General features: G+C 47.7%; 1 protein-coding gene across 1 annotated transcript in view; it reads left to right on the top strand.

Moving 5' to 3' along the window:
* Positions 1–12,000, top strand: part of LOC307221954 (taste receptor type 1 member 3-like) — a 374,179-nt gene that overhangs the window by 7,157 nt on the left and 355,022 nt on the right. The window contains exons 4-7 of the mRNA XM_079986892.1: positions 1,093–1,863; positions 3,314–3,529; positions 5,133–5,253; positions 6,563–8,571. Of these exons, the coding sequence (XP_079843018.1) occupies positions 1,093–1,863; positions 3,314–3,529; positions 5,133–5,253; positions 6,563–7,491 (2,037 nt within the window). The 3' untranslated portion in view covers positions 7,492–8,571. The remainder of the gene's footprint in view (positions 1–1,092; positions 1,864–3,313; positions 3,530–5,132; positions 5,254–6,562; positions 8,572–12,000) is intronic.

The raw sequence follows: 12,000 nt of genomic DNA, 5'->3' as shown, positions 1-12,000 counted from the left end.
ACCACACCATTGTTTTATCTTAGGAAACAAATGAAAGTGCACCATTTCTCGCAGACTTTTGGATATGGTTATGAGGGACTGAAATAATTCATATATACAGTGGTACCTCGGGTTACATACGCTTCAGGTTACATACGCTTCAGGTTACAGACTCCGCTAACCCAGAAATATTACCTCGGGTTAAGAACTTTGCTTCAGGATAAGAACAGAAATTGTGCAGCGGCGGCGCAGCGGCAGCAGGAGACCCCATTAGCTAAAGTGGCACTTCAGGTTAAGAACAGTTTCAGGTTAAGAACAGACCTCCAGAACAAATTAAGTTCTTAACCCGAGGTACCACTGTAATTTGCCACTGCTTAATATGAACTGCATTTATATAGCTGTTTTAATTATTTAATTATCCTGTATTGCAGAGACCGGACTAAATGACCATTCCAACGATGCATTTCTGTGATTCTATGTATGTTATAGGCATTAAGTATGTGTGCTCATTATGCGCCTATGCCTTGTGTCCAATGCTAGTCCTACTCAGAACAGACCTCTTTAAAATAAGGGAGACAGGACTAACTTAGGTTTACAAATTTCAGTGAGCTAACTCTGAATATAACTTAGCTGCGTTCTAGCCATGGATGCCCCGACACCCAAATCACTGTTGGTTGCTTGCTTGATTGCATTGTGTCAATTCAACGGTTGTTTGAATAACCCAATTTTCATAGTCTCCATCTAAGAAGATAATAACAGCCTGCTAGATTGGGCTAGTGGCTCATCTGGCCCAGAATTCTGTTCTCACAGTAGCCAACCAGATGCCTGTGGGAAGCCCACCAGCAAGACCCAATGACAAGAGCCCTCCCCCATCCTGTGGTTTCCAGCAGTGCATATTCAGAAGCATTACTGCCTCCAACCACGGAGGCAGAGCATAGCCACCAGGGCTAGGAACCATTGATAGCCTTTATCTTCCTCCACGAATTTACCTGCTCCTCTTAAAGTTGGTGGCCATCATTGCCTCCTGGGGGAGTGAGTTCCATAGTTTAACCATGCACCATGTGAATCTGCCGTGAATCTTCCATATCCTCTCTATCTTCCATGTCTCCCCAGATCAGCTACGCCAGTTCCAGCGATAAGCTAAGTGACAGGCAACTTTATCCATCGTTCTTCCGGACCGTCCCCAGTGACCGAATCCAAGCCGACGCCATGGTTCAGCTCCTGAGCAAGTTCAACTGGAACTGGGTGGCCACTTTGGTGACTGACGATGAATACGGCCGCCGGGCCCTGCAGATCTTTGTCCAGCTGGCTCTCTCCAAGGATATGTGTGTGGCCTATGAAGCCATCCTCCCGAGCGACCCGGAGGAAAGCAAGAGGAAAGAGGAGCTGTCCAAAATCGCCGACCAGCTCCAGAGGTCCAACATCAATGCCACGGTGATCTTCGCGCAACCGAGCAGTGCGGAGGCGCTGCTGAGGGTGGTGCTGAGCAGGGGCATCACTGGCAAAGTGTGGATTGCCAGCGAGTGCTGGGCAACCTCGCCCATCGTTGCTCATATTCCGAACCTGGCGAGAATAGGAACCATCATCGGGGTGGCGATAAAAAGCGGGGAGATGCCTGGGTTCAGAGAATATGTGAGGAATGTCGTGGCAGATCCTGGCAGGGACCAGAACAGCTCTGACACCAGTGAGGGGGATGAGCAGTGCTCTGACTGCAGCTCTCTGACTCTTGCCGACTTCTCCACAGACACCGGTCCCGCTAGGTTCTACAGCACATTCAACACCTACAAAGCGGTCTACGTCATCGCCCATGCTCTCCACCAGCTGCTTCAGTGCAATGCCACAAGCAAGTGGTGCAACATGAGCAGAGAGGTCTACCCATGGCAGGTGAGCGAGGAGGAAGCAGTACAGGGTTACCTGCAAGGGCTGTGAGTTTTATTGGCTTTGGTCATTGTGAAAGGACTCTACGCTCTCTCTTCTCCTACCTGAGTTATTGAGACCAAGGCTGAGGAACATTTTTTAATATTTTTAGCTTGAGACTTGTGTTCTTTTCTGGGCAACCACCTCAGGGTCACATGGCAATGGAAGGTGGAGCCATGAGCAAAAAGTGGGTGGGGCAACTAAATAAAATGTTACAATTGTACAGTAAGCTAGTTTTTACATATGTCCACAAACCCCTGTCCACCCACCAGCCAGACAAGCATGAATTCAAGGGCACATTCCACTTAGGCATAAACACTAAGTCCTCCTGAACCTTCCCGAGAAGAGGAGGGCAGTATAGATTTACAACAGCCGTTTGCAGAAGGTCATAGTTCAGAGGCTGCAGAGGGGAGAAGATGGGAAGTATTGGGAGAGGGCTAGGAGGAGGAAGCAGCAGCAGAGGAGAGACAGCTGACAGACTCAGTGTCTTTCGAAAGCATTCCTGACCCCCCCCCCCGTCTCCCAGGACCTGGTGAGTATTGAGAGTAGTAGAGCAGAGAGCTCAGAGGCAGAAAGCACAGATCAGCCGGCGCAGAGATGACGTATAATAGGAGAGACGGAGGGGGTGGGACTTGATTTGAAGCAACCCCATTATCTCTCTTTCTGAGACTATTGAATAAAATATACTTGGTAAGGACTCTTATTGTTTATCTGCTTCTTGGCTGATACTGCGGGAAGGATTGGATTCCCCGAAGCCTGACAGACAGCAGCCACTGTAAGGGTTTCAATCCTCCAAACTTTGGAAGCGCTACATTTACTCCAGTCATTTCAGAAATCCTATTAGACTCCCTGTTCTCATGTAAGCACACCTGCCCATTGGAGGGACGGGGGTACAGCCAGCTTTATAAACCTGCCCCACCGTTGCCCCTGACCTTCCATCCCTTACAGCAGCAACAGCAGCGTTATATGTTTTTTAAAAATGCACTTAAATTTGTTAGTTTTTATACCACCAGTTATTTGGTCAATCGAGGGCCCCTAAGTCATAAGCGCATCGTTGCCCATCCGAGGATGGTAATACCAGCATCCTCACCAAAGGGAGATTGCCCACACACTTGCCTAGTTTGGCTTTGCAAATCTTTTGTATTTGGAGCACAAGAGTGCAAGAACAGCCTCGCTGGATCAGGCTGAAAGTGCATCTCATCTGACATCCTGTTCTCACACTAACCAGATGCCCATGGAAAGCATCCTTAAATCATGTGTTGCATCAGAGGTGAGGAGGCAGTATAGAGGAGCTTATGCTTTTAATTTAAAAAAAAATACGAGAGGCTTCGATGTGCCTCCAACCCTCTGCTGACACCGCCCTCACTTGGGGTTTTAAATAACTACAGTTCTTCGGGTACCTCTCCTTGTTTTGCAGCTCCTGGAAGAAGTAGCTCGGGTCAACTTCACCATCAATTCTCATCTGGTTCATTTCAGCAAGTCGGGAAATCCTCCAACCGGTTACGATCTGATTTACTGGGATGCGACCACACATGGAAACCATGAGTTTGTCAGTTTTGGTAGCTACCATCCCCTGCAGCCTCAGCTCAACATCAGCGAATCAAAGATCCGCTGGAACACAAAGGAAGGGAAGGTTCGTGCTAAGTTGTTTATTCACTACTTACATACCTCTTGGCTTCTAAGTGAAAACAAAACAAATCCTCCTTTCTGCAAATGGTGGTGGCAGTTTTCATATTCAGTCCCTATTAAGTCCAAACTCTGTTTAAACAGAACTAGGTTCTCTAGGCCTACTAAAGACATTTTCTCATCCTCCTCCAGTGCCCCTCATCTTTATCCTTAAAGGTCCACATCCTTCTCTTCCTACTGCTCCTCACAAGTCAGCTGGCTTTCTTCCAGCAAGATTTTTCAGGCGTAAGGACTAGAAACATAAGGGGGGGGAATTAAAAAGAAAAATGAAAGAAAATAGATCATCTCAGGCTGCTGACTTTTATTGCCCAGTATTCAGTCCTCAGTTTGGACCATCCACTAATAGAAGCTTCCCTTTCCCAGGATGGTATCAGTGTTGGGTGCTAGCATATTCAGGAAGCTGTCGAGGCCCCAGAGCTCTCAAAGGGTTGCTGTCTGCTGGATCCAACTTCTGCTCCTTGCTGCAACCTGCAGTGGGGCTCCTCCATCTTTTCACTACCTATTTGCTTCCTCATCTACTGGCTTGTGGGGGCAGGCGGACAGCGAGAGGAGGGGTTGCCAACACAGTGCTCCTGGGCACAATGAGCACCCCTTTGGTCTTCCTCTGGCACCTTTGAGGCCCTCACTCACTGCTCCCTGTAGAGGTGTTGCGGGTGGCTACCATTTTGTCCCTTGAAAAGGACATAGAGCTGGAGGAAGTTGGAAGAGTGGCAATCCTTCCCACCTCCTCTATCACCTTTAATGCTTAGATTCATTCTCCTAGATATACCTTGGGATAAATGGAGTGTGCTTGCTTTCTTTCTGTCACTTGTGTGGTAGCTGGGTGCAGGAATGATCCAGGGGAGCAGAGAAAGAAGAGATCAGAGTGGATGGCATCTATGGCATTTCCTTAAAAAAAAGGTCCAAGTGTATTGTTGTTGTTTAGTCGTTTAGTCGTGTCCAACTCTTCGTGACCCCATGGACCAGAGCACGCCAGGCACTCCTGTTTTCCACTGCCTCCCGCAGTTTGGTCAGACTCATGTTTGTAGCTTCGAGAACACTGTCGAACCATCTTGCCCTCTGTCGTCCCCTTCTTCTTGTGCCCTCAATCTTTCCCAGCATCAGGGTCTTTTCCAAGGAGTCTTCTCTTCTCATGAAGAGAGTCTTCTCATGAGGTGTCCAAAGTATTGGAGCCTCAGCTTCACGATCTGTCCTTCCAGTGAGCACTCAGGGCTGATTTCCTTAAGAATGGATACGTTTGATCTTCTTGCAGTCCATGGGACTCTCAAGAGTCTCCTCCAGCACCATAATTCAAAAGCATCAATTCTTCAACGATCAGCCTTCTTTATGGTCCAACTCTCACTTCCATACATCACTACTGGGAAAACCATGGCTTTAACTATACGGACCTTGTCCAAGTGTATTATGGGGCCTAAAAGGGTTGGCAACCCCAGATGTAGAGGAAAGGGGGGGCTAGCTTGTTTTGACAGGGTTTCCAAAGTGGTGGTGGGGACAGCACAGTCCACTGGAGTCGGTGAATACCTTTTGTTTGTTTCTTTCATTTCCTAAAGCCCCCCATATCAAGATGTACACAGGAGTGCAAACCAGGGCAGAAGAGATGGCTGAGAGGAGAACACAATTGCTGCTTTCTGTGTGAAGACTGTCCTGCAAATTACTTCCAGAACAAAAATGGTGAGTTGGAGTTTTTCCAGATGTGCCAAGGGTGCCTCCTCATTCAACAACTCTACATTGGCAGTGAAGTTTTGAACCAACACGTCTTTCTTCTTTTTGCCTTATACAGTGGTGCCCCGCAAGACGAATGTCTCGCAAGACGAAAAACCCGCTAGACGAAAGGGTTTTCCGTTTTGGAGGCGCTTCGCAAAACGAATTTCCCTATGGGCTTGCTGCGCAAGACGAAATGTCTTGCGAGTTTTTCCGACTTTTTTTTCCTTCCCCCCCTTTTTCTAAGCCGCTAAGCCGCTTATCTGCTTATCCGCTAAGCTGATAAGCCGCTAAAAGCCGCTAAAAGCCGCTAAGCCGCTAATAGCGCTAATCCGCTAAGCCGTCAATGGGCTTGCTTCGCAAGACGAAAAAACCGCTAGACGAAGAGAATCGCGGAACGGATTCTTTTCGTCTTGCGAGGCACCACTTTAAATATTTTTAGCTCCTGTTCATGTTCCCCACCCCGTGTTCCATTCTTACATTTTAAGTAAGAATGATCAGATGCATTTTTAGCCAATTAACTATGTTTGCATGATAATGAACAATAGAAAGAATGAGGGAGTAAACTTTGTCTCAGGTGGTGCATGTAAGGTAAGGTGAAAAGGTAAAGGATCCCTGGATAGTTAAGTCCAGTCAAAGGCGACTAAGAGGTTGCAGCGCTCATCTCGCTTTCAGGCCGAGGGAGCTGGCGTTTGTCCACAGACAGCATTCTGTGTCTTGTGGCAATCATGACTAAACCACTTTTGGCGCAACAGAGCACCATGACAGAAGCCAGAGCGCACAGAAACACTGTTTACTTTCCCACCACAGCGGTACCTATTTATTTACTTGCACTGGTGTGCTTTCGAACTGCTAGGTTGGCAGAAGCTGGGACAGAGCAACAGGCACTAACCCCGTCGCACAGATTTGAACCGCCGACCTTCTGATCGGCAAGCCCAAGAGGCTCAGTGGTTTAAACCACAGCGCCACCCGCGTCCCTTTTGGTAGTGCATGGGAGGCTTTGTCTTAGAAGAGGCATATTTTAATCTCTCTCTCACACACAAACATGACGGGATGCCTCTTTTGGCACCATCGTAGAAGAGGTATTCCTTCTTCTCCTATACACAATGACTGTCACCTGAAGACTGTTTTCTTAAAAAAAAATAAGTGCTGGCATTAAAAAAGGATCAGACTAACCAGGGAAAGGGCAACTTTTCAGCCAAACAAACTGGGTTGCATCCAACATAGTTCTACTCAGCCTCCTCCTCTTCCTGCCTAATCAACTATTCTTTTCATCCAGATCCCCATGAATGCACCCCATGCCCTAGAGAGAAATGGTCTCCTCCGCAGAGCACCACATGCTACGACAGAGCGTTTGAATACCTGGAGGTGACCGACACCCTCCCCATCAACATGGTGGCCTTGACGGTCTTGGCCATGGCCCAAATGGCCGTTGTCACCGGCATTTTGGCCAAGCACCGCAGCACCCCGGCCATGCGCTTTGTCGGTGGCTTTCCCACACTCTCCATTGTCCTCTCTTCAACCTGCCTCTGCAGCAGCTTCTACTTATTCGTCATCAAGCCCACCTCGATGGTCTGCAAGCTCCGGCAGCCCCTCTTCTTCTTCAGCTTCACCATCAGCTTGGCCACACTGCTTGGCAAGACACTCCAAAGCTCAGGGCTCGGCTGGACCTTGAAGAGGCCTAAGCTGAGGAAGCACCTGGTGGGCCTCTGCATTCTCCTCAACATAGCCATCCAGGGCCTCCTTTGCCTCGTGTGGTATTTCTGGAACCCTCCTTCCTTGGAGGAGAGCACTGAGCTGGAGAAGACCATCCTGGTGCAATGCCGGGACAGCTCCTTCCCGGGCTACAGCTCGCTCCTAGCACATGACTTTGGTCTGGCTGCCGTCTGCTGCCTCTGCACCTTCATGGGGAACAACTCGGACCAGAGGAACGACAAGGCCGCCAAGTCCATTAGCTTTGCAATGATCCTCATCCTCATCATCTGGACACTCTTCGTGCCCACCTACGCCACCTCCCAAGGGAAGTTTGTCTCTCTGTTCCAGGTCTTTGCTGGCCTGGCCAGCATCTTTGCCATCTTCGGCTCCTACTACTACCCAGTGTGTTACATCCTGCTCTTCGCGCCCCACATGAACACGGACGCCCACTTCCGCTGCCTGCCCCAGAACCCTCCGGCAGACAGCAAGCCGGATGCTCCAGAAACCAAGTAACATAGGGAGGGGGAGAAGACTGCCGGCTCCCCACTGGGGCATCCGGTCAGCCACTGTGAGTACAGGATGCTGGACAAGATGGGCCATTGGCCTGATCCAACAGGGCTCTTCTCACATTCTTATGTGCCCTCTAGTGTTTCTCAAACTTGATAAACACTGGAGGGCACCATAAGTGTCCAGCTGTTCTTGGGACTGCAACCCCCATCACCTTTGACCACTGGTCCTGCTAGCTAGAGATGATGGGAGTTGTAGTTCAACAACAGCTGAAGACCCAAATTTTAGAAACACTGCTCTAGATAGTGCTGGACTCCACTATCTTCAGCCTACCCCTGATTATTTACCATGGTGGCTGGGGCCAGCATCCAATCTCTGGAGAACCACAAGTTTGCCATTGCTACTGTAGGAATTAGAGCAGATGTCCCTACCCTGATGTTCCCCGGGTGTTGTTAGATTACAGCTCCCTTCCTCCCTAATTCCCTTGGTCAGGCTAGTTGCGGGTGATGGAATCAGGAGTCCCAACAACATCTGGAGAACCTTAAGCCACAGACTCATAGGCACATTTGACACAGAACTCTGGCTCAGTGAGGACGTGAAGTGGTTCTTTGGCTACGGAGTTTCAAGGAGATTCTCACTGCATCTATTAGCAGCTGTTCCAGCAGGCTGCAGAAACGAAGGAGAGGGAAAACAGCACAGTCTACCATCGGCATTGCCAGAGCGGGGGGCAAGCACAAACACTCTAAACAAGGAGCTTGCCTTAGGGCCATATCCCCTTGTGGGCAAACTTCCGGCAGTGATGGACGGAGCCTGAGGCAAAAATGGGCAGGTGAACAGGTGACTTACCTTCATAGAGTTATATTCTCTGTAGTTACATGCAAAAGTCAGTGGCTTCTCCATGTGTGTGCGAGCACACACCCCCTCTATCCATGCCAGTAAAAGATATAACCACGGTTCGCGAATTTGTTCCTGAGAAGGGTGCGGAGCAGAGCCAGAGAGGATTGTTGCTGGGTTGTAACCCAGGAAGCAGAGACATCACCTTGCCAACAAAGGTCCGTATAGTTAAAGCTATGGTTTTCCCAGTTAGTGATGTATGGAAGTGAGAGCTGGACCATAAAGAAGGCTGATCACCGAAGAATCGATGCTTTTGAATTATGGTGCTGGAGGAGACTCTTGAGAGTCCCATGGACTGCAAGAAGATCAAATCTATCTATTCTTAAGGAAATCAGCCCTGAGTGCTCACTGGAAGGACGGATCGTGAAGCTGAGGCTCCAATACTTTGGACACCTCATGAGAAGACTCTCTTCATGAGAAGAGAAGACTCCTTGGAAAAGACCCTGATGTTGGGAAAGATTGAGGGCACAAGGAGAAGGGGACGACAGAGGACAAGATGGTTGGACAGTGTTCTCAAAGCTACCAGCATGAGTTTGACCAAACTGCGGGAGGCAGTGGAAGACAGGAGTGCCTGGCGTGCTCTGGTCCATGGGGTCACGAAGAGTCGGACACGACTTGATGACTAAACAACAACAACCCAGGAAGAGCCCTAAGAGCTGGATATTCTTCAACTCCGTTATCTTCTTAGATGCATTATCTATTCTGTGTTAGGCATTACCCTTTCTCTTGTTCAGTTTTAAGCTGTTAAACTAGGTTGGTTTATTTGCATTACTTCATACAGATTTGTACATACTGATTCAAACTGTTGTACTTAATTCTTCATTTGGTATGCTGTGAACTATTTTGGGCACAGTTCCGAAGGAAAGCGGCACACAAATAAATGCACGGTGATCTATTTGGATGTAATCGAACATTTCCTGTCTCTTGCCTATAGGCTTTGGGTGGTTTAAAAAGGTGTGCAATGCTGTTAACTTGACCCAAGCCCTTGGGACAGGTTTGGATGACAACGCAGGTGAAGGTGTTGGGACTTCACACACTTACATGTGTAACTTTAAAGGTGCTTCTGCAAGAGACACAATCAGAGGTGTGGCACGCACATAGCCTAATATGCCCTCTGATTCCCTAATCCATTTGGGGCAAATGAGCCACTGCTTCACCAATTTAAGCCAGCCCTAAGCCAGCCCCCACCTGACAACCGGTTGAAGCCTGTCAGCTTCCTCCTTTCTAAGCTTAGTGTTTTCCTCCTAGAACTCAGCAGGGAGTAGGAGGATGAGGACAAAACTAGAATGAGTTGGCTCTGGCGCCACCTACTGTTTGTCTCCCTGACTACTGCCCTACCAGTTCCAATGGGCACTAGCCACCAATCCCCTGATTACTAGAAGAAGAAGAAACCTTGGGCTATGAAGAAGACTCATAACTGCATCAGGACAAAGCAAGGAATAAGTTATGGTGCTTGCAGAATATGAAATATACAGTACACAACACACAACACACACACCTCTCAAAATAAAGTATCACCAGAGATAAAGGAAAGACAGGAAAGTGCATTTGTCACGTAAAAATTAAAAGCTTTTTTTAGTGTTTAAAATAGCATTTACACATAAGCTGCTATATATTAACTATACAGACACTTGAATTTTAATACAATATCTACAAAAAAGAAAGAATTCAATTATGAAATAGACATGTAAAATGGGGAAACAGTATGGTTCAGACTGCCCAAAGGTTGACCTTGGGAACTGAACCAGTTCTAGGACAGTTAACGTTTGAGAGTGATAGGGAGTAAAGATTCTCCCCACCTCCAGTCATTACTTAAAATCATTTATTTTAAATTGTTTTCCTCTACTGTACATAAATTCTTTACACATCTTTCTAATCACTGATTAGAATTAAATCATTCTTTTGAAGTTACTCACTACAATCCAGATAAACGAAATTTTAAAAAAGCCAAGGGGTGAGTCCACCTAGTGGATTAACAGCAGATCCACACCATTCAAAGTTCATAGATCCTACAACGCAAGAATAACAGCTAAAGAATCCCTGGCATAGAATCATAGAATTGTAGAGTTGGAAGGGACCCTGAGGGAGCTGAAGGGGTGTGCATTTAAAAGCACGTGACTTTTCTCCAAAGAATCCCCAGAACCTCAATCTGTTAAGGAATGGTAGCTCTGTTGGGAGGGAACCGACACTTCCCAGGGATGACTGGGGGAAGCCATGTGCTTTAAACAGATGGTGTGGATCTGCCCGAAAACAGAACAGGAACAAAAGCAAGAATGGCCTAAGGTCAATGACAAGACAGTGGGGCATGTTTGTCCAATTACAGTCAGATTAAACAATCATGGGTGGATCACTCTAAAAGAGTGTAGAAAGAGCACAGAACCACAGGGACACAGCAAGTGAACCATTTTAAACATGGGTGAACCATTTTCAAGGTTGAAGACCAATATACCCCCTTAAAAATGGGTTGGGCCAACTTAAGGCAGCTATGTTACACCTGCCATCAACCTAACAGCTATTTTGGAATTTGGAAGCTTCTAACAATCCCTAACAGGTCCACACAACTGTTGCAAGGCTGCCCCCTGCTACATAGGTGGTATCATTGTATTATCTATGTGTGTCTATGCCTGTATCTATCCACGGGGGTGTTGCAGATCTTACGATTCACGAAGCAAATAGTTGTGCTATTCTAAATGCTTGCTCATGTGAGTTTTGCCATAAGTACTGGAGATATAAAGTTGTAGCCAATGTTTGTTTTACTCAAGAGAAAATCCTTACCCCTATACTTAATGCACAAGACGCAACATAGTTCCATCAATTTCAATGGGTCTACTCTTCAGTAAACCTTGACTGGATGTAACCCCATTTAACTATATATCCACAAGAAGAAACGGCTGGTCTTTGCACTCCTCTTCTCCGAGATTTGCACCCTCAGAGTAAACTGATTTGCGACTCTTAACATCTCTTTTGGGATGTCTGCAAGGAAGCTGAGCTGCCTAGGAAGGAGCCCTTGGCAAGTTCACCGCATCTGATGACAGCATCTCTGCTAGGGGGCACCACAGTTCAGTGGTCAAGCTTTGCACGCAGACGGTCCAAGTTTCAATCCTTGGCGCCTCCAGTTAAAAATGGTCAAGTGCTCAACGGAAAAGACCACAGACCCTGGTGAGAATTGCTGTTGCCAGTCAGAACAGGCCAGTGCATCTACTTGTTCTGACTTGGTAGAACATGGGAAGCTGCTTTATCCAGCTTAGCACCGTCTACTACACTGACTGGCAACAGCTCTCCAGGCAGAAGAACTCTCCTAGCCTTAGCTGGTGGATTGAGCCGGCAATCTGCGAACTGAGCCTGCAATCTTCATGCAAAGCAGAAGCTCTGCCACTGAGCTGCTAACCTTCCCCAGAAACCAGCTGTTGAGGAATAACCACAGTGGCAGGGAAAGTGCTTTGCAGGGTGTCCAGTTCCTTACTGTTGCTGTGCCGGGAAATCCTGGAGAGCTGCTGCCAGTCAGAGCAGACGGCGCTGGGCTCGATATAGCAATGGCCTGAGCTGGAGATAGGCAGCTTTATATTATTCTGAGATTATTCCCTGCCACCGTAAACCAAAGATGTGGAGCGGTGGCAGGAA

The sequence above is a fragment of the Podarcis cretensis genome, assembly GCF_951804945.1.
Source record: "Podarcis cretensis genome assembly, chromosome: 8".
Lineage (NCBI taxonomy): Eukaryota > Metazoa > Chordata > Lepidosauria > Squamata > Lacertidae > Podarcis > Podarcis cretensis.
The sequence above is the reverse complement of the archived record's forward strand: the minus strand, read 5'-3'. Positions and strand labels throughout refer to the sequence as shown.